This window comes from Strigops habroptila, chromosome 12 (assembly GCF_004027225.2).
Source record: "Strigops habroptila isolate Jane chromosome 12, bStrHab1.2.pri, whole genome shotgun sequence".
NCBI classification, from domain to species: domain Eukaryota; kingdom Metazoa; phylum Chordata; class Aves; order Psittaciformes; family Psittacidae; genus Strigops; species Strigops habroptila.
In genome coordinates this window covers 19240736-19266384 of record NC_044288.2, presented here as the reverse complement: position 1 = coordinate 19266384, position 25649 = coordinate 19240736, and the positions used below count along the sequence as shown (strand labels likewise).

General features: G+C 38.5%; 1 protein-coding gene across 1 annotated transcript in view; it reads left to right on the top strand.

The window, feature by feature from the left end:
- The window catches only part of ATP10B (ATPase phospholipid transporting 10B (putative)), a 54406-nt gene extending 29109 nt beyond the window's left edge, over nucleotides 1-25297 (top strand). Inside the window, exons 9-23 of the mRNA XM_030504881.1 lie at nucleotides 375-627; nucleotides 1544-1779; nucleotides 5941-6120; nucleotides 6686-7271; nucleotides 7802-7908; nucleotides 8649-8775; nucleotides 10202-10386; nucleotides 13596-13908; nucleotides 15099-15175; nucleotides 15728-15853; nucleotides 17596-17796; nucleotides 19597-19677; nucleotides 19790-19894; nucleotides 20118-20305; nucleotides 22989-25297. Coding sequence (XP_030360741.1) covers nucleotides 375-627; nucleotides 1544-1779; nucleotides 5941-6120; nucleotides 6686-7271; nucleotides 7802-7908; nucleotides 8649-8775; nucleotides 10202-10386; nucleotides 13596-13908; nucleotides 15099-15175; nucleotides 15728-15853; nucleotides 17596-17796; nucleotides 19597-19677; nucleotides 19790-19894; nucleotides 20118-20305; nucleotides 22989-23496 — 3273 coding nt within the window. The 3' untranslated portion in view covers nucleotides 23497-25297. The remainder of the gene's footprint in view (nucleotides 1-374; nucleotides 628-1543; nucleotides 1780-5940; nucleotides 6121-6685; nucleotides 7272-7801; nucleotides 7909-8648; nucleotides 8776-10201; nucleotides 10387-13595; nucleotides 13909-15098; nucleotides 15176-15727; nucleotides 15854-17595; nucleotides 17797-19596; nucleotides 19678-19789; nucleotides 19895-20117; nucleotides 20306-22988) is intronic.
- Nucleotides 25298-25649: the final 352 nt, after the last annotated feature.

The window sequence follows — 25649 nt, the reverse complement described above, 5'->3', positions numbered from 1 at the left end:
GTTGCTTGTTGAACTTCTTTACATGAAGAGTTAGCCTGTGCTATTGCTTCCTTTCAGAGTTTCAGGAGGGTAAGAGCAAGCATACTCCTCAGTCCAGACAGTGTGCTTTGTAAGACAGTCTTCTGAAGGACCCATCTTTGCATTTGGTATTATAGAAATTTTCTGTTAAATTTGCCACTTCTTGTCCCTGTTTATCCTCTGCTGCTCTGTGCAGGATATTTTTTTTCTACTCCGAACTATTAGTATTATTGAGTCCAACAGTCTCTAGGAAGAGCTGTTTCTCTGAAAAATGTTGGTATACTTGAGCCAGGACATTGCTGACAGAAAGCAGTAAGACTTATCTCATCCCTCAGTAACAATTTAAATTCTTTCAGGTTTTAATCCCCATTTCTCTTTACGTGTCCATTGAATTGGTCAAGTTGGGCCAAGTTTTCTTAATTCACAATGACGTTGACTTGTACAATGAAGAAGCAGATTTGCCCATACAGTGCCGTGCCCTAAATATTACTGAAGATCTTGGACAAATCCAGTATATCTTCTCAGACAAAACTGGGACACTAACAGAAAATAAAATGGTATTCCGACGCTGTACTGTTGATGGAATTGAGTTTTCACATCAGGAAAATGGTGAGAGACTTTTTTGTATTAGCTTTTCTCTCAAAGCAACTAACTGTTATTAATTTAAATATTCATATTTAAGCCTAATGAGCCCTCTGACTGAATGCAGAGCTTTGTGAATTTGTCTTCATTCTGTGAGGGACTCCTATTACAGAGAGTCACAAAAGCGAAGGTGTTTTAAATGATTCAGAAGTCAGATGGGAAAAGTTTTCCAGTTCCCTCTGCAGACATCTCAGGCTCTGCCCGCAATTCAATACCCACTTGAGCACGCAGAGAGAACATTTTCTCTTTCATTTCTAAATGAATGCCAGCCAACCTTTCATAAGCTCACAAACTGAGATTAGTTAGTAATTAAACTCAGTGGGTCCAAAAGTAATTACCGTAGTCTTCTGTGTGATATGAAAGCTACAGCTACACATTTTCTTGAGTTGACCCTAGTTGCAGTCCTTGTCTGAAGTCTCTTGGAGTTCAGTGCTCTGAATCTGGGGGTTTGACTCAGGCCCATTCTTGGTCGCTTTCTCTCTACATAGTACAAAGGATTTTATTAATCTGGCAAGCAGCTGCCAAAAAGATGTCTGTGCTCTGTGACTGAAAACATTAGCAAATCTGTGAATTACCATATTTCACTCTCATCTTCCAGTCAACTGCAAAATGCAACCAAAGAGACCAAGCATTAGCAGAAGTCCATAAAAATGACTGATCGGTTTGAAAATGTATTTTTGTTCTCTTGCAATAATAGTCATTGGAGAGTGGGAGTTGACAGTAACTGAAGTGGATAGGGAAGTTTTTCTAGTGTTGGCTCCTGAGAAGTTTTGGCTTTGGTTTGTTTCAGTTTTTTTCACCAGCCAAGGAATTTCTCTCAAGCAATGCAAAAAAAAAAAAACAGCCAGAGTAAGAAGTAAGGTTTCGTTTTCTCTTTTTACAGCCAGGCGCCTGGAAACCCACAAAGAGTTGGATTTAGATGATGAAGACTTTGCAAAACTTCAGCACTTCACTCTTCCTCCCACTAATATTGAGACACCAGACACTTATAAGCAGAAGACCATGAGACCTTTAAGGAGGTGCCAGAGTGCTAGGGCTCATTTTCAGGGACATACAAGGAACAGGTCGCTTGGTCGTCGTGATAGCAACCAGTCTCAAGTGGCGTTCAGCAGTCCCATTGTGAGTACAAACAGATTGAGCTAACCGCTTTTAAGTTCTTTCTGTTGCATTTTCTGGTGGGAATCCAGTAGGTGGACAGGAGAAATCCAAGCCCTAGAGGAGCTGTGGGGGAGACAAAGCACTGGGGTCCTCGCTTGGAGTGTGCAGGCTGCAGTTGCAGGGACCTAGGTGAGGGTTTGGGAATCTGGGTTGGTATATCAAAGGCTGCAGGAGAAGAGAGGGAACATACAGGTGAGTTTTTGTGATGGTTGCTAGACAGGAGGAGGAGACATGAATTTGGAGTCCAAGGACTGAGGCTGTGGTTCATAACAACAAGAGGTACTTTGCACAAAGAGGAATGAGCTCTTTGTGCTGTTCTGGTGCACCAAAATGAAGTGGGGACTCTAGGCTGGGATTGTGCAGGAGGACCCAGAGATGTGAGTCTGGGGCCTGGCTATGCAGAAACAGGAGGCATAGGTCCTCCTGGGAGATGATGGTCAGGAAGAGAATATGGCTTTGAAGTCTGAGTTCAAACATAGCTCAGATAGCCACAAACTACTTCTGCAACTAGCACTGCAAAATATTATCTCCATTAAACAAAGTTTAGTCATGCCTGCACTGTGCCTGCAAAATGCCCAAGCTTCACTCTCCAGAGCAGTTCTGGGAGTCTGTTAGTGTGTCAAAGATAAATATTGCATTTTTCAAGGCAAAAAAAGAAAGCAGCACAAAGATATTAGAAATTAAACTAAAAGGACTTAATGAGGATTAGGTCTTAAACCCTGCAAAGTGTTGAAATCTGCAAGATGCTGAAGAGCTTTGTCCTCCTTCAGTAGCTAGGTGGCCTCTGCCTCACCCAGCGCGTACTGACTTCGAAGTACACATTGTCTTCATTGCAATTCTAGGAAAATCTTGGACTCTGATGAGTTTTAGATCTGAAACGTCTTAAAATCTAAGACAACCCAAGTAAAATCAGATTGTTTTTTTCTTCTTGAAAGCTTTTTTAACAGACATTTGAGACAAGGCTTTTGTGGACTCTAAGAGAATGTCAAACACTTTCAAAATTAGAATTTAATTAAAATTAAATGCCTGGAAAACCCTTCAAAATTCTCAAAACTTCTTGGCAAAGTTTTTGACTTAATGACTTTTTTGGGGAGGATGTAAGTTTAAATTTATTATAAGCTCTTACTTGCCCCATTCAGTTCCTCTGTCATGTAGCAGATATCAGTCAGCACTTCTGTTCTTGAAATATCGGGTGTTTGTCAGTTGTTATCCTAGCATTTGCCAGCCCAGGCCTCATGGGATATTGAGAACCCCTCAACTGGTTCTTGAGAACCATAGGTTGTGACTTTTGAGGACCTCTTATGGTCCTCATAAGACTTCCAAAGTGTGATAAATGAATTTCTTGCCAGTATATATCACCAATTATTGTTTTTGCTGCCAGACATCTTCATTTTCTTCTATAAATACACTGCCATGTTATTCTTATTTTTCCACTGTAGAAGCAACATCTGAGGAACTAGTATCAAAAATCTCCTGTGCAGAGGAAGATTAAGCTTCTGTTATGGAAATAACCAGCCTTAGCTGCTAATAGGTGTCACTCTATCTGGATAAATCGTTTAACCTCTACGACAAATACGAACATGTAGTAATTGCCCAGAGGGCGTAATGTGTGTTGATGTCCTTCAAATGATGCATAGTGGTATCTTTCTTTACCAGGCAAGCCAATTCCCTATTAATGAAATGGGGATAATAAAATTTTCTATGTCTCTGTGGTTCCTGCGCTTTGGAACTTTTATCACCTTTTCTGATACATTTGTACTTTACTACAAATCTGGAACATCTTGAGAAATCCAGTTACACAGAGAGTATCATGTGCCTGAATGTACCTCAGTAGCCAAAGTTTCTTAAAAAAAAAATCCATCTTTGAACAACAGAACAAGATAGACAATTAACATTTACTCTGCCTTTTAGGTATTCTTAGGAATTAAGATCATGACAGTACATTCCTTCTAGATTTAATAATTCTATTTAAGTGTCTTGCTATTAAAAACATTTCATGAAGATTTCAATTGTCCTATCGTCACGAGGTTTTAGTGTCATAAATTAGAAGAGATGTTATGAAATTGATGCAGATATTTAAAAAACTGAATGGTACTAGCCATTTTATAACAGTGTTTTCCCTAAAAAATTGCTAACATTGAAAAGGTGGTACATTTAACTGATCATCATCATGAAAGTTTTTTAATTTACCTTTTTGTTTGGCTTTGTTAGTTTGTTTTCATATAAGTTCAGGCTGGTCAATGAACAGACTTGTTTGTCTGAATATTTTTTATCTCCTGAAGTTCCATAAGGCTGGAAATTCAGCTCACCCCATTTTCACTGTGAAAAAGAAAATTTATTTTCTGATAAATCTTTATTCTTATATCACTGTTTTTAAAACCTATCTCTGAGGCCACAGTTAACCTGATGATTTTCTACTTTTCCAGAGGAAAATTTTGGGTTCAGAAAGTTTCTGCTGAAGTAGAATATCCACTAGTGCATTGTAATTTTGGCATGAACTACAGGCAGATGTTGAGGATATAGATGCAAAAGAAATTAGATGGGATGATGACAGATAGGAGAGGCTGAGATCTGTGAGTAGTAATTTGTGGTTCATGAGGTTCATTCTAATTGTGAAAATGCACGAGGACATTATATGAATAGCTGGGCAAGTCAGTGAGTTTCTGATCTCTCATGTTTTAAATCTAATATAATTCCCAACATAACTGTTTTGACAGTTGTATCTGTGCATATGTGTTCTTCATTGGAATTGTCCAGTTAAGCTATTTGAGATTGCTATATGGACAAAGCACAGTATTGGCAACAGACACAGTTACCCACAGTAATTGTCTCCTGCAGTGCAGTATTGTGAAAGAATGGCAGCTTTAACTTTTCAGCCTCTGATTCCTTTTAATAGACCTGAGAAGATAACAAAAAAAATCAGGCTTATCCTCAGTATGTACCAGTTTTCTGGAGAAACAACTGCATCTATACTTCAAATATTTCCCCATACGTGAAACAAAAAAACCCATGAAAACACTGAGCCACCGGAACCAGAGCCTCCTGCAGCAGAGAAAGTGCAAAACCTTGTTCCCCCTTTGGATTTCAACTGAGCTCTGTGCTGCAAAATGAACAGTAGATTTATTTGTAATTATTAGGATGATTTAAGAACCACTATTCACTTTAGCAAGCAGGAATTACTATGCAACATATTGAGCTCAGCAAAACACAGCCATGAAGGTGAATGCCTGACTTCTGTTGCATATATATGGAACTTAGGAAAACTGTGCCAGATTGAAGGATGAGAGGGTAATAGCTGAGATGAACTAGAAAGCAGGTAAATCACGTTGGCAGTTCCTTAAAGAAGGCATCCGAAAGTGTTGGCTCACAAGAAAGTCTCTCTTAAATTTGGAAGCAATTGTTAACTATGGCTCTGCTAACATGAAATTTCCATTAAAAGTAATACTCCCATAGCCCTACATCAAATTAAATCATAGGTAAATGACATTAAGTAGTTTGGCTTGCAAATTTAAGTTTGATTAGAAAAAGTGTGGTAGTAAAATTACAGTAACATTTCAGGAACAAATGAAGTATGTATGTATGTATTGTAAAAACTGAAGATAAACAGTTTGAGACAGCTTCTTCTTCTGGGCACAAAGCAAAATTACTCTGGAAACAAAAAGTGATACTGCCGTAAAAGAGATACTGTAAAAGTGATACTGCTGTAACCATTACTGCTGTAAGCCATAAGCACAGTATTCTCTGTTGAAATAACAATCAGCTCCCAAACTGAAATAGGATATCCCAAGTACACATCTATTTGGAATGCTCTTTAATTCAGTAGTCAGCAGTTTCAAAGTTAGGGGACGCAGTATAGGTTATTCTTGATTTTCAGTAGACCTCAAAAGAAATTAAATTCTGAAATCATCTTCTATTTCAAGATGTATTTCATTCAAATAATCTAGTTATACAACTTTTAGAAATGTATCCTTTTTCCCTAGATGTTAAGTACAAAAGGTGTTTACCTTATGTAATTCTAGGCGTAAATTCAGTAAGAGGCAAGAAGCAGCTCTCAAGTTGGTAGTTATTCCTTAAGGATAAGGGCAAATGGGAAAAATCTTCATTAAGTAATTTCTCTTCCAGGAAAAGGATGTGACTCCTGATAGCAGGCTGCTGAGGCGAGTGAGAGAAGCTGCACTCCAGACTGAAAACCTTTCTCCTTTTATACATATGAAGACTTCCACATCCCTCACTGACTTTTTTCTTGCCCTTGCCATCTGCAATACAGTCCTGGTCTCCACAGCTACTGAGCCAAGACAAAGGGTAATCTAACTTCAAGTATATGAGGAAAATTGATTATGCTTCCATTTAACAACATAATGCAGTGTTCTGTGAAACCTGAAATGGTGAAAAATAATTTGTTTGGAAGTTCTCCTCTAGTTCTTTAACCTTTTTTGTTATATCTACTGTTTCCCTGCCTGTGAATATCTCTTCCTAACATGGCTTTTTATGTTTGACGAATAGCTATGGCTACCACGTATCTTCATTTTTTCTTTTAGATTTTCTATTACATATGCTATAAGAAATATGTTGAATATACTGGGTTTTCTCTGATCTCCCAGGCTATTGACAGAACTACAAGGGGTTTGATTCTGTCTCTGCTTCAGAGGTAGAGATACAAATCACCATCAACTTTGGATGCTAACTCACCTGTGACTCCTCTACTGAATTCCCCATCACGGTTAAATAGAAAAAAAAAAAAAATAGAAAAAAAGTTGATTTTCTCATTATCATTATTTAGAAACGGAAAAATATGTTGAGGTTTTGAAAAGTATCTTGTAGTTCACATTTATTTATTTTTTAATCATAGGTTTTCTCATATTTCTAGGTCACAGTCCCACCACCAATAAAACCTTCAGGAATCACCCTGGAGAAGATTCACCAAATATTTCAGCGGCTAAAATTAGCAAGCCTTAGCCAGTCTTTTTCATCATCTCAGTCTAGTTCAGATCTAGGTGCTAGTTTCAGTGCAAGGAACACAGAAGAGCAGCTTGCTGCATTGGATTGCTGTGACAATGGCAATGACTGCTGTGCCAGCGGTAGAGGCGATGAACTCCAGGGCAAGGACAGCACAGATATCGGTAGTGCTTCCTTGGATGAAGTTTTTAAATCTGTGACGAACAGCTCTTTGCCAACAGACTTCTGTTATGAGGCTGAGAGCCCAGATGAGGCAGCACTTGTCTATGCTGCCCAGGCATACGGTTTTACTTTAGTGTCCCGAACTCCTGAACAGGTGACAGTACGGTTGCCACAAGGCACGCTCCTGACTTTCGATATTCTCTGCACTTTGGGATTTGACTCAGTAAGGAAAAGGATGTCTGTAGTGGTGAGACACCCTCTAACCAAGGAGATTGTTGTCTACACAAAAGGAGCTGACTCTGTTATAATGGACATGCTGGAAGACTCTGCCAAAGGTAATTAGCTGATGAGGTATTTTTGTTGTGTCTTTTCTAAAGAAGCACAAGAAGTTTGCAGTACTCTTTTCTGCATGAAATATATCTAGGCATTAGAAGTATAAAAAAAGAAGCAGCTTTCTCTAGTGTTATCTTTGCAGATCAAAAGTGAGGTATTTATTTAACCTGAGTAGTGCTCAGAATATGGAATGGGCTAATTAAAATTCACTGACAGTGCCAACCCATGTGGGTTGTGTACTCTGCAATAATACTGTCATAAGGGCCTGACCATCGTATTTCAGCTTGTCAGCAAGAGTGCTATAACATTAACAAACAAATAAACAAAAAAATCCAAGCAATGTTATCTTAAGGGAAACAAGTGTCTTTAGCAAGCTTTCAGCTTATGCACTGCCAACATTTTTGGGCTTTTAAAGGAATTGCTGTTATATTGGAATCCAATTTTCACTAATGCCCACTCCTTTTTAACCTTAGGCCATTAGATCTGAAATGGTCTTGCTTAAAATAAGGATTTTTTTCCTTGTGTTTCACAGATGACATTAGCAAAGAGAAGAAAATGAAAAGAATAAAAGAAAAAACACAGAAGCATCTGGACTACTATGCCCGTGATGGCCTACGAACTCTGTGCATAGCTAAGAAGGTAGGAGGGCATTAGCCTAATACTGTTGACAGCTTTGCTCTGTACATGTCAATAGATTTATTAGAAAAATATAGTGGTTATAAGTCTTTGTGCTTCAAAGAACAAGTCAGACACAGACCATCTTTTTGTCCCTCTATTTGGTTGCTCTGCAGTCTTTTTCCTTTTTCCTCACTGTGAGCAGATGATGGATTTTTGGTCAGCCTCGAAAACATTAATTTCTGTTTCTCTTACGGTAACTTTAGCTGACCTTCTCTACAATGATTTCAAGCAAGAAATAAAAAGCCCACAGAGGAGCCAACCTATTTCTGTTTTGCTTAGCATTCAGCTTTCAAAAATCTTGCTCTCAGACTGGGTTAGTACATCTTAGCCTGATACTGTAATACAGAAGTTGCCTATGTGCAGCACACGGGTCATATTCAAGATCTGCAGAAACCTAGAGCAACCTTCAGAAACCGTGTTTTCCACTTCAGAGTGCTAACGAAGGGCTGGGTGTTCAAGAGTTTCTCTGGGTCACTTTTTTAAAGTCTCAGCTGTAGGCCATGTATACAAACAGGAAGGCAGGTCTGTTTTTCTCATTACTACTAGTTCATGCAGTCTTCTCTTGGAAAAGTTTATGTTTTTTTGAAGACAACACAGAACTTTACCAGCCTGGATAGGAGTTAAGTCTTCGTGATCCAGAATGTTGGCATTCTTCTCTTATTTAAATTTTAAATGAGCTCTGTTTGAATTGTATTATTCAGGTCTTGAATGAAGATGACTTTCAGAAATGGGCCAATTTTCGTCGGGAGGCAGAAGCTGCAATTGACAACAGAGATGAGCTGTTAATGGAGACAGCACAGCATCTGGAGACCAAGCTCACCTTGCTGGGTAGCTAAAAATAAGAATTGACATCGCATGAAGTATCTCACTTGCTTTCCTGTGATATTCTTGGCAATCAGACAGACAACACCTTATACTAATTTATATCAAAAAGCCTTCCTCTGAGGTTTGGAAATCTCAGGGCTAGGGTATACAGACCAATGACAGTGTCTAAACATTTTGAGCAGCGTTAACTTTGAAAAAGTGTACTGAAACTATCACGTGCCAGGAGCAAAATCCATGTACATCAGCTGTTACTGTGGCTCAGCTGACACAGTAGATAATGAAGTTCCCATAATTCAATCATGTGTCTGTGTCCTTAGATAAACCTTTAAATTACTATAAATTAACTGTATTATAAAAAATGGTAACTTACACATGTAGACATTTTTGCTACTGAATTCCTGCTGCTGTTGTATTGTCATGTTTGCTCTCTGCACTCTGTAAAAGAATATTTCATGTTAAAGCTTACGTTCATTGGCACTTGTGCATCATCCATCACCATCGTACCTAACACTATTCTTTGAATTATGGAGTAATTCATTTTGTTTCCAAACATTTTGCTCTTTAGGACTTTGATTTTTGGAGTTGTCTCAGTCTCATCTTTGTGAATACAATCTGTGCCCATACTTCATTATTCTGAATTTCTGTGATTGCAAGCTATTAGCATTATGGCTTCTCATAATCTCTGTAGTGATTTAAAAAATTAGAGTAATAACAGTAAATGCCATAAGCAGAACCATGTAAGAGGTAATGTTGATCTTGTCAGAATCTGTTACCTTTGCCAACTCTTAAGGATCTTGTGTGCTTTCATTCTTAATTTCACAAAAAATGTTCTTTTAGCTTAAATCAATATCCATGTTTAACATATCAGAGTTGCTGCATCTTCAAACTGACCTCTAGTGGAAGAGATAAGAGGAGAATTATTGTAACACACAGATGGTGACCTGTCATCAGGATGAGTGTTTGCATCTGCTTCTAAGTTTGTGCATTTTCAAAAAGAAAACTTACTGTTCCAGTGCTTCTCTCTTTGATAGGTGAAGCATCTGACTTGACAATAGGGATAGCATTCATTTAAATAGTCGAAGTTCATCTTCTGGTTGCTTTGATGGGACTTAATGCAGTACTTAAAAAATGCATATGGTGTAATTTCTCTGCCAGTACATTGTCATTTTGGATTATTAAAAATAAATGAAATGCATTGTTCTAGCAATGAGTAAAATGAAATGCCAGAACTTGATTGCTGACACATTCAGATCTTAATCCAAATGCAGATCTTGCACCTGTGTGTTTGTTTGCTGGACAATATCTTGGCTCAGCTCTTGATAAGTTCAGGATCACGACTGGAAGTCAAAGACCTCCTCTTAAAAAAGAAAATAGCAACATGATTTCCGAATGAAAGAAAACTAGTTTACTTCTTTTCCTGTTTGCCCAGGAGCAACAGGGATTGAAGATCGACTGCAAGATGGAGTGCCTGACACTATCGCAGCTCTTCAAGAAGCCGGAATACAAATCTGGGTGCTGACAGGAGACAAACAGGAAACAGCAGTTAACATTGCATATTCCTGTAAACTCTTGAACCAAAGAGACACTGTCTTCACCATTAACACGGAAAGTAAGGTGAGTAGAGAGACACACAGAATTTACTATCTTTCCCTCTCTTTGTGTCTTGCAGCTTGGCAGTGTTTTGCTTTAGACTGTATCCAACACAAAACAGCCAACCCAAAGCCTACATAGCAGCATTAGGCCAGAAACCCTTTAGATCACATGTAACACGATGAATCTAAATACACCACAGTTAGGTAGAGTTTTATTCAATTAAAATACAATGATTTTTCCAAATGAAAATATTCATTAAAAAAGTTAAGTGTTTGAGTTCTTAATAATATTGATATCTGGGTTTTGATCTTGCAATGGAAATTTCAGTTACAATGATATTTTAACCCTACGTGGTACCTGTAGGAAGACATTTGGAAAGTACTGTGTGAGTCAGTCTGGAAAAGGTATGCAGGTGTAGTTTCAATTAAATTCAGAACTTTCTAGTTGCATGTTCCCTAATAGGGTTAGACTTAATTAGAAATTTATTAGTGAACAATTTAATCTGTATTTTTTGAGTAAGCATCATTTCACATTCTTGGAAACCTGAATACAGTTCTTGTGGGCCAGTTAAAAAACAGTCACTTTCTTGACATTCCTTGGTGATGCATGTAGTTGTTGATGTGTACAGATATTCCCTGAATTTCCCTGGGCAATAAAAAAGGCAATAGACAAAGCAAACATACTCCAAAATGAGGGTAATCACTTCAAGGGGCATCTGTCAGCTCCTGTGCCTCACTGAAATACAGTGAAAAGTGTGTGGTGTAATCTATGGCTGTTCCTGAAACTGTATGAATGGAAGAGAGAAAAGAAGAGTCTTAACCTTCAAAGAGGATAAATGCCATTGAGGATGGTGAGAGTAAAAGACATTGGAAAAACATTCTTGGCTTTTACAGTTTGTGAAGCAGGTTTGTGAATGTAGGGTATCAGGAAAACCACACTTTGCTTTCTGAAAGCAAAATGGTCACCACTGTGTACAGCCTAACATCTCACCCCTCCGGGCATCCTGGTGGGAGAAATAGCTTTGTGAGATGGATTTAGGGGAGAGCGAGATCAGACATTATGGTTAAACCAGACCTGTTTGCTAAGGAGAGGTTAGTCGAGATCATTTCTAAAACCCAAAAGCAGGGTCCAAAATGCCAGCTGTGATGCCCTTCTTTATTTACTTGCTAGTGACTTCTCATTTCTCATATAGCTCTGGATGCCCAGGGGTTCTCCAGGCAGCAGCCGCTGCTCTTTTGATAGTGTGCTGCTCTGTCCTTTCTATGCAGCCTACACTTGTGGCCCATACTCAGCAGTATCAGGAGTTACATAAGACAAGCCTCAACAAGATCTTGGTTACCTCAGCTTTTTTTTCCCCACAAAAGAGGGGTTAGTGGCACAAGTTCACGTTTCTCTATAAAGCTATTGTGAGGATTAATTAAATATAGTTAAAATGCTGACCGTTTTTCTTGTGATAGACAATTGTATAGAGCAGTTAGATGGCCTACTTTCTAAATGCTTTTGTCTGCAGTTAGTAGCTCTCCAAACAAGAATAAAATCCTATGCAAATGTCTGTCTCTTTTAATGTCATGGAAATAGGGAAACACGCAAAGATGATAAGGAATTTGGCACAGAATACATTCCTTGCTTCAATGTGTAATTTCATTTGATACGCATATCTGCTTTAATGGAAAGCAGAATGAATATATTTAGGATGGAAATTAGAAGATGGTTTCTGTCAGAGAAGTGCTGCAGGCGGGACCACCCTGGCTCCTGGAATCAGAGGCGTGTGCATTTACCTATAGCACCCTATATGGCCCTTGATCCAGGCTCAGATGCAAGCTGCTCACATATGGGCGCTAGTGTGAATACATGTGGTTTAGTGGGCACTGGAGTTGCTCCACAATAAGATTTATTTCCCTCCCTTTCAGAATGAAGCTGAGGACACTGGTTCTGAAAGGGTCTCCTAATGGCAGCAGCAGGGAAAAACAAATAATGCATACAAAACGTTTAACTCATTAATTTAGCCAGAACTAACCCTTGAACTGGCTTCAGTGGGAAGGGACTCTCTTTACCCCCAGAGCCCAGCAGCTTATTCAAACACTGAAAATTAAATATCTTCCAGGAAGCACCAACACAAGGAGGTAGTTTGGGGGATTCATTTAAAAAAGAAAGCCAAGGCAAAGCAGGAATTTCCACTACAATTTTTGGTTTGTTCATGGAAAGATGATGCTGCTTTGATATTTTTTTATAGGTTTTAAGTGTGCAGGCTAGATGCAGCTTTTTATTAGATGTCAGAGGTACATTTGATTCCAGAACCTCCCACTTAAGTGTAATTTAAATCTTGCAAACATCCTACACATGTACCTTATGCAACATAAAGTGAAAATAACATTTTAGAACTGAATCATCTCTCAATAAAGCTGACAGAAAAGGTAGAACAGGGAGTGATTAGCTCCTCAGGTATTCAGTGCCATGCCATGGAAGGAGGACTTTTAGTACTAACAGGCACCAAAAATACTTTCAGATCATTCTGGATTTTCTCTGATAGTAGTGTGCCATATTAGATCTGTATAGGAGAGGTAAAAGCACTCCCCTTAAATCTTTTTGTATTTGACTAACTTAATTCCAGTTGTTTGCATCTAAAAGGGGACTTTTAGATGCAAAAATGAGGCAGATCTGCGAAGAGGAAAAGACTTAGTTTGTGTTTGTGGCACAGTGCTGGGCAATGTGAAGCTTTATTTCTGTCCTTAACTGTGACACACACTTGATTTGCTACCTAGAAAAGGCCAAACTGTCAAAGCTACCAAGTAATTTTGAAAATCCGAACCTCTTGTTTCTCTACCAGTTTATTTCTGAGGGAAGTAAATGCTGCAATACCTCACGCCTTTCATGTCAGAACTAGATTATGAAAATGTCCTTTAGAAAAAAGGAATTTTTTTAAATTTCTCAACTCTCAGCATTGCAAATACAAATATATCCTCCTGATGGGAAGATTATTTTCTTTTAAAATAATTTCTTACTACAGTTAGCCAGCTGATAAGATCCACGGTGTTTCACTGAAGGATTTGACAATGTCATTGAAATAATCTCCAATCTGATGAATCAGTGAGTTTCTTGGTTTTCTCTAACGTTTACCTGATAGGCTTAAACCCACTGGCGTGATTATACAAATATACACTTTGTAAGGTGCTATGCTGTAAAGGGAGATGGAGATAACTATTTCTAGAACTACTTCTGTTTTCTCACAGGAAACTTGTGAATCTCTCTTGAATTTAACCTTGGAAGAGGTTAGGAAGAACTATGAGGTTGAAAAACCACGGAGGAAATTTTTTGGCATTATCCCAGCATCTTTTGCATCCTCTGAGGCCCCAGGCCCTGAGTTCGGGCTGGTGATTGATGGACGGACACTGAACGTCATCTTCCAGGGGGGTCTGGAGGAGAAGTTCCTAGCACTGACGAAACACTGCCACTCAGTGCTGTGCTGCCGTTCCACACCTCTTCAGAAAAGCATGGTGGCCAAGCTTGTCCGGAGGCAGCTTAAAGTGATGACCCTATCAATAGGTACCTCCATTCTGAATCTCACAGGAGAAAAGGGGAAGCTTTTTCCTTATCAGATATGGAAGTGTGTGGAATATATTGTGTGCATTATTCCTTGTGCCTCAGATAAATACAGTGGGAAAACATCATTGAATACTCTTTCCTGATCAAAAATCGTATAAAAGTCCTTCTTCAGCTTTCACTGAGCAAACCTGTCCCCCATTTAAACAAGATGAAGGCACTTCAAATTCAGAATATCCCGGCAGTACCTTTCATGTTCACCAGTACAAATGTATGTACACATTCCTTTGGGCATGGAAAGCAGTCAGTAGTAGTCACTGTTTTGCCTTTTCATAAAGCCCTTTTCCTGTCAGATTATCAGAACTGATGAAAACAGAGTTATCCCAAGAGTGGTATTAAACACCAAACCTTTTGCTTTTCACTTCCAAATAATGTGAAATGCTTTAAGTTTCCTGCTTCACTTTTGGTAAGTGTTCCCACTAAAATCCTTGCAGAATTGATTTTTAAGACTTAAAACTAAAAAATACACCTCTCTGGACCAAACAGAAAAGGAAGCATCTGATGTATTTTAAAATTTCTTGCTTTGCCTTAGAGTTCAAAATACAAGATTTCAGCCTTCCGCTTCATTTATTTTGCTTTGCCAGCTAACCTAATTCAAAATCTCCACATTGCAGGCAAAAACCATGGCTGTTCTTTCCATGGAAATTTGGTTATGTATATAACACATGGCTGCAAGTTGAAATAAGCAGAATAACTCCTGAAACTGGCTTGTTACAGTGTCAGCAGCAACCAAATTTATCGTATAATTTAGAGAACTCAGTGAAGTGGGGTGCTGCAAAGCATGTTGCTGAGCATAAGGAATTCACTAAGCAGAAACATAAAACAATGCAGATGTAGATGGTGTTGGGGTGTCTATACCACCACGCAGATGGTCCCAGTGTTGGGGTTAGCCCTGGTGGATCCAGGTCTTCTGAGAAAGAAGATGTTCCAACCAAGATAAGAGCCTAGAAGTCATGATTGTTTGCTGCTGATGATGAGTTACCATAAGTATCTCAAACCTAAGATGCAAGGTAGTACAGAATAGCCTTTGTTTATCAGCATAGCTAAGGGGTTTTTCTTGTTCTGATATAGGTATTTTGTATTAAGGACCCTTTCTTGCACCTTTATTGTTCCCTCCTGTCTTCCCATTCTAGGTGATGGTGCAAATGACGTAAGCATGATTCAAGCAGCTGATATCGGAATTGGAATATCTGGCCAAGAAGGCATGCAAGTATGCCTTCAGTTTATTTCCTTTTCTCATTTGTCACATGGTCTCTTGCTGCTTAATAAGTTTCATAGGAGCCCTATACTCAAGTGTCATCTTAAAAATGTAATTTGGCATCATTACTGTTGTAAATTAATATGCAGTTTGTAATTATGGGTTCAGCCAAAAGAGAGTGTTTTGAGCCAACAATTACCATGCATGGACAAACGTGCGTTTGCTCATAAGCCTGGAAAATTAACAGATGCTTGTCCAGTGTTAGGTCAGCATCTGGCTTCCGAATCCTCTCTGCTATAGCATTTCCAGGTTTCGTTGATTCTCTTTCAGTGGTTTGTGCCCCGAATATCTTCCTATGTATCCCTCTTCCTCATTCTTCTAAGATAGACTGCTCTGCAGGGATAGAAAGTTCCAATTATTTTCTCAAGGTTTGGGTTTATTGGGTTTGGGTTTTTTTCTACAATATTCAACAGTAGGAAATCATTTCAGTGTCCATGTTCAGATTTCATTATGTTGATTGGGAAAGGACATACTGTAAATTAACTTCTATTTTTTTTACCAAAGGCAGTCATGGCGAGTGACTTTGCAATATCCCGATTTAAGCATCTCAAAAAACTGCTTCTTGTCCATGGACATTGGTGTTATGCTCGCCTGGCAAAGATGGTGATTTACTTTTTCTACAAAAATGTGGTAAGACTACTCAAACTCTGGAAATTTTCATCCTAGCAAGGGTTAAGCCCAGGACTGGGATTTTTTGGTCAGTTGGTTTGGTTTTGGTTCTTACTTTTTATGAAACTAGAGTTCCTGTTTCTTCAGTTTGCAAGTTTTTAACATGCTACCTCCTTCTTAGTAATGTGCTGTAGAAAGTACTGAGGAAAATATGGGTTCTAAATATATTTTGAAATAGCATTATTCCAGAGGGAAAAAGACTCCAGGCTTAGTAACTTTTATAGGGTAGTTCAAGAAACTTTATTAATAATACCCATGAGCCTCAAAATAAAATTTGCATAAGGAACAGCAGATTATTAGTGCTGGAATATATAAGATGACACTGCACTAAGAATTGTTTGCCTGTGAAACCTCTGAATTTTTGAATTTAATGTGATAGGAACCACTTGCAAGTAATGATGTGGTCATATCTGGCATTTTTATTAAAAATTTAATGTATATGCAAATGAGCTGTGCATTGAAGAATAATGTAAAGTGGAAAAACCTGATAGTAATACAGTTTCTACAAGACTGTGCAACCAAGTCTATTTGACATGAAATACACTCTGAGCATGAAAGACTGTTTACTTAGAATTCAAAGTATCTGGGTTGGGTTTTATTTATGTATATAATTATAAATAAAGATTGCTTCTTATCACTGTTAAAATTTATAGTGGAAATGGAAACTTCTTTTTTCTTGATTGGGCATCCTTTTAGAGTTCAAAGGATAGTCATCTTCAATGCAAAACAGCTCTCCAGTCTGGGATGCTGCTGTTCTATTATCTCTCCAGTACCATTAGGGCACAGGAGACCTTTGATTCTGCCTGGACAAGCAGTTTGCAAAAGGATTTTAAAATCTGGTGCTCAGAGCTGTGAACAGTTACTTAATTATTCTAAGATATGTTCTTAAACAAACTTAATGGCTTTTAGAAAGCTGTATCATGGTGGATCAGTGTGAAGACAATCCTTAGTACATACTGCTTTATGAAATAAAGTGCAGAACTGTCTCCTGATGGTACCTGTAACCAAAATAACATATTCTTGGGAGACTCTGTTAATAATCAGTGTACTACATAAACCTCATAGGTGAAACTATGAGAGACATAGATCATCTATGCATTGCAAACTAAAGTCCAGATCAGCTGCAATGTCTAGGAACAGCGTAGGGAAAGGAAGAGGATGTAAAGGAGAGGCCCCAGAAAAGGTGCAGCTTCAAAACTCCCACAACCCAGAGAAATGAAATCATATCAGCCTGAAGGATTTGCTTCTGCTCGTGTGGGGATTCACGGTTCAGCTTGTAAGAGGATAGTTTAGTTGGGCCTGTTCAGCGTAGAGAAGAGAAACTGCATGGAGACCTCATAGAAGCCTTCCAGTGTCTGAAGGGGGCCTACAAGGATTCTGGGGAGGGACTCTTCGTTCAGGACTGTAGTGACAGAACAAGGGGTAATGGGTTCAAATTTCAACAGAGGAAGTTTAGGTGTGATATAAGGAAGAAGTTCTTTACTGTGAGGGTGGTGAGGCACTGGAATGGGTTGCCCAAGGAAGTTGTGAACGCTCCGTTCCTGGCAGTGTTCAAGGCCAGGCTGGATGGAGTCTTGGGTGACATGGTTTAGTGTGTGGTGTCCCTGTCCATGGCAGGGGTTTGGAACTAGATGATCTTAAGGTCCTTTCCAATCCTAACTATTCTGTGATTCTATATTGTGTTTGTATTTGTTTCTACACAGAGCTATGTCAACCTGCTCTTCTGGTACCAGTTCTTCTGCGGATTCTCAGGCAGCACAATGATAGATTACTGGCAGATGATTTTTTTCAATCTCTTCTTCACCTCAGTGCCCCCTCTTCTCTTTGGAGTTCTGGATAGAGATGTTTCTGCAGAAACACTTCTAGGTTTGCCTGAGTTGTATAAGAATGGACAAAATTCAGAGGTATGTCTTGATTGTTGAAATAGCTGCTTGATAAGCCAAAGAACTGCAGGTGTCTTGGTTTTCTGAGGAGGGAATTAGAGACTTATTTGGAACCAAATGATCTATTTATGGTTTCCAGTTTACCGATGTCCACTAAAAGAAGGTGTAATTGTAGTTGTCAGAAGAACTGGTAAGGAATATATGATTGAAGTTACTTCCTGGAAGTGAGGCTGGGTGCTTGTTCCATAGTTGGAAGAAGTAAATGGGAAGGTTTATTCTGCCATTAAATATAGGGAGCAATCCAGTTTGATACCAGCACGCTGCATTATAGTAAGTGATGTGCTAGTGAATCAGCCCTGTGTTTGGTGTTTCTGATTTGAAGAGGAGATGATGGAGCAAATGTGTGTGTGTGTGTGTATGTACACACCACATTGATAGAAAATTTCTCAGCGAAGGCATAGGGAGAAATAACAAAACAAGATAAGAAATGTAACAAATAAGGCTAAAACAGTTTTGCTGGTCCATGATTAATCTCTGCTCAGATTCGGTGCTTTGAGCAGTCTCAACCTACTGAAGAAGAAAAGCTTTTTAAAAAGATTACAGCAAAGTGATTTGAAACACAAACCCTTAAATCAATAAACAACACAACAGGGGTTTTTTCTGCTCTCAAGTTCAGAAATACACCTGTTGATACTTAAAGGATTTTGTCACATTTCGGTGTCCAGGCTGTTACAGGCATGAACTGTTTCATTTATTTACTTCTTTTACTTTGACTACTCAGTGTTGATAACCCTCAGAAAATATGCATGAAATAGGATATGATTTTACCTCAGTTTGCCTATCAGGTTTCAAGAACCAGTCTGATATCTGTATGTTTGCGAGGAGGACACATATACAGACAGACATACCTGGTTTTGCAGATACATACAGTACAGTAGCACTTATTCCCAATTGTCTTAACATTTGTAATATGAAATTATGAGAACGTTAATGAGCAAAATTTAGAGTTATCTTAGTTTAAAATTGCGAAATTGCAGGGTGATTAGGAATTTGCTTTTTTTTCTCCTAATATCTACTTTCATTATCCTGGACTGTGATTTTTGGCACTGATGAACACTGGAGGTTCACACTGTGTTTAATGATAGTTTAATAAACAAAGGCAAGGGAGTGCAGAATTTGAGGCTTTTAGAACTTTTCATTACTTTTCTTAGGAACTCTTGGACCTCATATATGTGCAAAATATATGTTCTTTATCATTTTGAAGAGCTTATTGTTGTTGTTTTGGCATTTTGTCTGCATTACAACTACATGAGTCCAGTCTTCTCTCACTCCAATAATGCACCCCACTCCACAGGAGCTGTGGTCCCACAGGTCACTAGATAAGTTTAAATATGACAAGTAATCAAGTTAAAATGGCACAAAATAGATGTTTCAGTAGAAGGAACCTTAACAGAAAGGGTATCTGACCAATTCTATAGCTCTAGTAAGATCTTTGTTTGAAAAAATATTTGAGGAATGGGGTCCTTTGGGGAGGTGGGAGACATTCATGACACTCAGCTTATAAGACTCCTAGCTGACTGGCTAATCTTCCTGAGGTCCGTCTTTAGTAAAGGTCTGTCTTCAGTTAACATAGCAAAAAAGAATTTTCAGAGATAAGTGTTTGGTCTAAATCAGCTGCTCAGGAGGCGTTTACTCATGAAGAAAGACCAGTTAGCTAGAATCAGTAGTATGAATAGAAGAAAAACCGACAGCAATTATGTCTTCAGGACAGCCTAGAGATGTGTTTCCCACATAATGACTCTTATCTATAAACTCCTACAGATATACAACCTATCAACTTTTATTATTACAATGTTGGATGCCTTCTATCAGAGCCTCGTTTGCTTCTTTGTCCCCTACTTGGTAAGTACCAGGGTCATTAATATTCTCATTTTCCTATCCTCCTTAAAAAAACCCAGATAAATTCATTTCTGAATTGTCAGCGTTCATCACAGTCTACCTGCCTTTTTTCTAGACCTATGAGGACTCTGATATAGATGTGTTTTCCTTTGGAAACCCCATGAATACCATCTCCCTCCTGACCATTCTCTTGCACCAGGCTCTAGAAATGAAAACATGGGTATGTGTTTGACCTGTCCTGTTCACGCTGACTATTTTTCTATTGTGAACACAGCATACTGTGTAGACATTGTCTATCAGAGTCATCTACCTGAATTCTGTGTTCGAAAAAGTAGGTAGCAGATGCACTATTGGATATGTTCTTTCTAATCTGACTTTACACCCATATGTCCTTTTACCCACAGTCACAAGCATCACTGTCATTTTGTGCATTCTGCTTACAGACGCTGTTCCACTTGGTAACGATGATCGGCAGTGTGGTGTTCTACCTGGTCTTCTCTCTGATCTACAATGCCTCCTGCGTGCTCTGCAACCCTCCCGCCAATCCCTACTGGATTATGGAGAGACAGCTTTCAGACCCCACCTTCTATTTACTTTGTCTTATTACCCCCGTCATTGCACTCTTGCCAAGGTTTGAATGATGCACTGTTTTCCTCTCAGTTTTCATTTTGTGGATTTGGAGGCATTTGAGTGAAATAACAGTAACGCTGCGGTACAGATAGGTGATATGTTGGACACGTGTTGCACACAGATAAGTGATCAGTGTGGAAGTCAGATGCCTGGGTTCAACTTTGCAGTTCAAGAACCATCAATTTATTCAGTTATGCGACCCTAGAAAAGTCACTTTATATCTAACGCTTTTGGTTTTCCACCAGGAAAACCTTTCTTTCTGGAGTGCTTAACAAAGTTTACCAGTACAAATCTGTTACATAATTGTTCCCTATCATAAACACAATGTTGTTGAGCTGATCAAGACCAGAAAGTGAGTCTTTGAAATAGTCCTATATGCTTTGAAAGTTACAGAATGTATTCAGTTGAAGTACATTACAGTGCATTACTAGGCCAAATTAAAAAACATGCTTCTATGTTAAATAATTTTCTGCATCCAGAATTTTAGTTTTACTCTGTGTGGCAAATCAGGTAGAATAAAGATAGCTTTAACTGAGGCTGAATAATATTTGGAGAGAGAGAGTTATTTTGACAGGTCGCTGAAAAAAATTGTTTGAAAAACATAACAATTCTGTTCCTATATATGTATATGGTAACCATACTACTTTTGATACTTAATATCCTAATCGTTCTTTAAGCAGATATGCTTTGTCTGAGTTTCACTACTTATTTAAAATCTTTATTTGTCCTTGGATAATGACAGAAATGTTTGGTTTCACTATCTTGGTAGTGTCCTTTTCATTCTAATTGTCATGTAATGCAGCACACTGGTATTGCAAGAATCAGGAAAATATTTTTAGTATCTGATTCTGCAAGTGCTTTAAAGCATTAGAACCTGAGCCTTAACTTTGTCTAAAAAGGAACCTTTCAAGACCAGATAATATTTTTCTTCAAATTATTATTATTATTTCCCCATTTGAGTTGAGATGCTCTTATGATTTCATGTTGCATTATATAACTTCAGGTCAGGATAAACAGCGCATAGTTCAGTAAGGTCTCATGTGTTCTAGGCAGGGCATCTTTTCCCAGTCTGTTCTGCCCCTGTGTGATTTTTGTTTTCCTATCAGCCCTCATTCACAGTGTCATTTTTGACCCTGAGCTTTCTACTGAGAGCTGCATTAAACACGTGGTTGGAGAACTTGTATCTCCATCTTGGGAATTTAGCAAGGTTAAGATTGTTGCTGCCTTAGCAGGATACTGAGCTTAAAGATCTGTATCTTCCTGTCTTCAAAGTTGGAGAACTACAGTTCCTACATGTAAGTACCCCAAATTATTTTCCGCAGACTCCTTCACTTCACAGAATATCTACTCCCCAGTTTCTGCTATAATTTACCTGTGTCAGTGTATCACAGCAGTGGTGAAACCACCTTCTGTTAAAGTGCACTTAATTTCAGTTTGTTCATCTCGCCACACTGCCAGTTCCCTGTCTCCTTCAGAAACCGTGGAGCCTTGAGATTCTGTTTTCTTTTTAAGAGGTTTTGTTAAAATCCTTGCTCTCCTTGGTTCTCTCTTTTGCTACTGCCTTCTGTGCTAGCTGACATTCCTGAGACAGTGCAGGCGCTCCGTGGGAGCTTGCCTGTGCCCTCCCTGCATGAAAGCGGTTCATGGGACGAAATACAGAGTTCTCCTTCCCTTCTCTGTCTTCCTGTCTGGTCCACCTGCAGCTTGCACAGAGGACACAGAGGACAGCTTGAGGGGAGAGAGGACAATATGATCCACACCAGATCTGCACAGACAGACCTGGGCTCATTGTGGTTGTGCTCTCAGCTGCCCAACCCTAACTAGCAACTGAACAGTTCCCAGTCCTGAGATGCTGTGGGATTAACCAGCCTGAGCCCAGGCACAACAAATATATATTTATCCACTCCTACTTGTGCAGATAGGCCTGAGAAATCCATTGCCTTAAAAGACCTTTCTGTACTATGTCTAGCTTGTTAGGTTTTTTAATCTTGTTATACTTATTTATGCATACATTTAGCAGCGGGATGTGAAGACAGCAGCTTTCTTAACGCAATTTCAAAGAGTCTCCATGTTTGTTTTAAAATGCATATTGAGGCCATCTATGTAAAGGTCGAATCCTATTAAAAAGATGCTTTGAAAGAGACTTTGGTTTTCAGACAAAACTGACGTGACATGGAAAGAGGCTGTGTGCTTTCTCACTGCACACAATATATGCTTATATTAGTTCTCTGTTCTGCAAAACGCAGGTAGGACACTTTCTTTTTTTTACTGCCTCCTGAGCAAATACACAAGCTGAGGTTTTTAAATTTCTGGGTTCATGATATCTATCAAATCAAGATCCCTTCTTTAGCCTTTTTTAGCAGTATAAATATAACTCAAAATCCTCAAAAACCGCACCTCTTGGTAAGTTTCTGTGAAGCTTTCTTATAGTGTTCAGCAATCAAGTGGTTCTATTATAATTTATTTAGTATTTATATACTTGTAGTTGACTTGACAGGTCAAGATAAGTGTATAGTTACATCTTGCATTAAGATTCAGGAGTCAACTTTCATCTACCCAGGTATAAGGTGCTTACTAGATGCCTGTAGAGCAATGGAAAATTAGCAACTGGATTTGTGTTCTGTGATGCAGATTATGGAAGTAACCCTCTAGTAAAATAATCCATTCTTTTCCTGTTTCATCAGGTTCTTTATTTTTGCTCTACGAGGAACCATTGGAACATCTCTGATTCTGAAAGCACAGCAACTAGATAAACTTCCTAAAGGGCAACAGGACCTGGAAATCCAGAAACTGAGATCAAGAAAACAACCTACTTCTGGTGCACCTGTACCATCACCTACATCTAATGATGATCTTGACCAAAACATCAGACACTTATGTGTGTCACCATTTTTACATCCAGTGGCAGCAGCAGTGTCTCACAGGGACACAGAAAGTCAGAGACTTTCAACCTCCGAAGTGAATCCTCTCAGGAAACAGACTCCTGAAAAAGGCTACTATTTCTTTAATAGGTGGGCAGAGGAAGAATCTACTGCTACAGACCCTTCGGCAGGACCTTTCTGTGGCCATTACCCCCTTGTACCCAGCAGGGTAACAACTCCTGGACAGGACAGTGGCAAACTGACTAAAGGTAACGTGAACAATTTTAACCATGGAAGTCATCGGCGATCTGTAAGTGCAGTGACACTCTGAAGAAACATTCAGAAATGGGATCCACAGTCCATGTGGAGAAGGATACTATAAGAAAAATTAAAAGCCTATTTATACTTAACCATGATGCTCGCTACAAAAGTAGAGAGAGGCATGTGGAGTAGTGCAATAACATCTCTAACGTGACTTTTCCTAAGTGTGCATGTAGTTTGTCATTACATGACTTCGTGATCTTCCTGGTTTTGTCTTATTGGAGGAATATTACATGAGCATCACACAGTTGCTGAGAAATGCACAATTACTTTATTTCATCAAGGGATATTTTTCTTTCACAGTAATAGGGAGTAATTGTACTAGTGATGTTTCAATGGTATTATGCTATTGAGGTAATAGAAAGAGAATCCATTCTATATTAAGTCTTAGAGCAACACATCCCACTCTAGCTTTTACTATCAAAGTCTTAAAAAGACCTTACTAACTTAAAAATTACAGTTCTGCCTGGAAAAGATGTTACATCCTGGTACTAAAGATATTTGCAGAATAACAGCATTGGAAAGAGATGACAGAATGTTCCAGGTTTTAACATATGGAATTCATAAGTATAACAATATTAAGTTTATAGTCTGTTTCCCTGAACAGTAAGCTCACTATTTTTATGCAACCAGTGTTTTGACCTGATACTGTTAAGAAAAGGACAAATGAATTTACGAAGTAGAAACATGCAAATACTGAATTACAAGAACTGAGAGAATAATTCAGGGATAAGTGGAGTCTACTTCATACCTACAGAAGGAGATAGATATAACAAGTCAAATTCAAGGATATGTGTTCTAGAATTTGAAACTTGTCCCTGCTTTTTCATCTAGAAATTCAGTTTCTTCCTTACATTCTCTATATTACTATGTAGTGTTGCTGCATTCAATCAAGTATAAATTATGTTCCTCCCCACAGTTGGTTACATTCAGTAGTTGATGGAGATCTCAATAATGAAGATTTTGACAAGCAATATATGAAGGTCACTAATCACATTGCAGTAAGTAAATAGCGTAGAATGACCAAAATATGCATAATACATTCATCCCTTTCAGTATCGCAGAGCAACAAGATGCAGGGGGGAAAAAAATGTCACCATCATCACTACCTATTGCAATGCAATGAAAGGTGACTGGTATTTCTTATAGAAATGTTGACTACTAAGACCATTTCCCAAGTTTTTCTTCACAATGTGGGGTGAAATCTGAACTGTTTTAAATTCAAGCCATCTATGCTTTTATGAATCTACAGCTGCTTCTGACTTAAGTAGGTTTTAAGCATTTTTTTATACATGCTATATTAATTTGGCTATTTACTATCACAATGTGTGATCTCTTTAATAACCTTATATTTAGAAAATACTAGTTTAACTTGTGTGTGTTATAATAATTACTTTAACTAAAGTCTTCAAGATGTTACTTTAAAGCAACTCAGGCAAAATCAAGTAGCATATCTGCCACTGGCTTTTCTGGTAGCCAGAGCAAGAGCATACCTAGAACTGTAATTGTTAAAGTATTAACTGTCAGCTGTAAAACAATTCAGAAAGAGATTTTTTTGCAGGATATACAAAATGCAAGGAATTAGGCATAGCTGAGATTATTGTTAATGGACTGTGAGATTGCTCAAATGTTTGTTCACTAGCTGGGAATGGACCTTGGGTGACAAGACTTAAGATGAAGCCTTCACAATTCACAGCCATGTTCTTACATTAAATGGTCCATTTCCTTTGAGCTTAAAGGTGTCAATTTCTTATGCATTTTATTACAAAATGTGAAGTGTTTTTATAATAATAAATGTAATACAGTCATGACTTGGTGTGTTGTTGAGAGGACAAAAACAGAGGCAGAGAAGTGGTTTTCCTGTGTCATCCATGAGTTCTTAGAGGTCACTCCTCTATTTAGTAGACCACGCTATAAGAATACTTACCATAAAAACTAGATAACAAATTTATTTGAATGTGCAAAGGAGCTGAACATATATGGAAAAGGGCCGGACAGGTTATGCTTAAGCAAATCTGGAAGACCTGTAGACATTCCTGAATTTAAAGCAACAATTAGCTCCACATTTTCTCATCACAGCTTCTGCAAAACTACCATGCATTTTGCCCTGACACTGGGCTTAGGTTCAGAAATGGCATATAGTTAAATAAGGGCCCTTTGAGA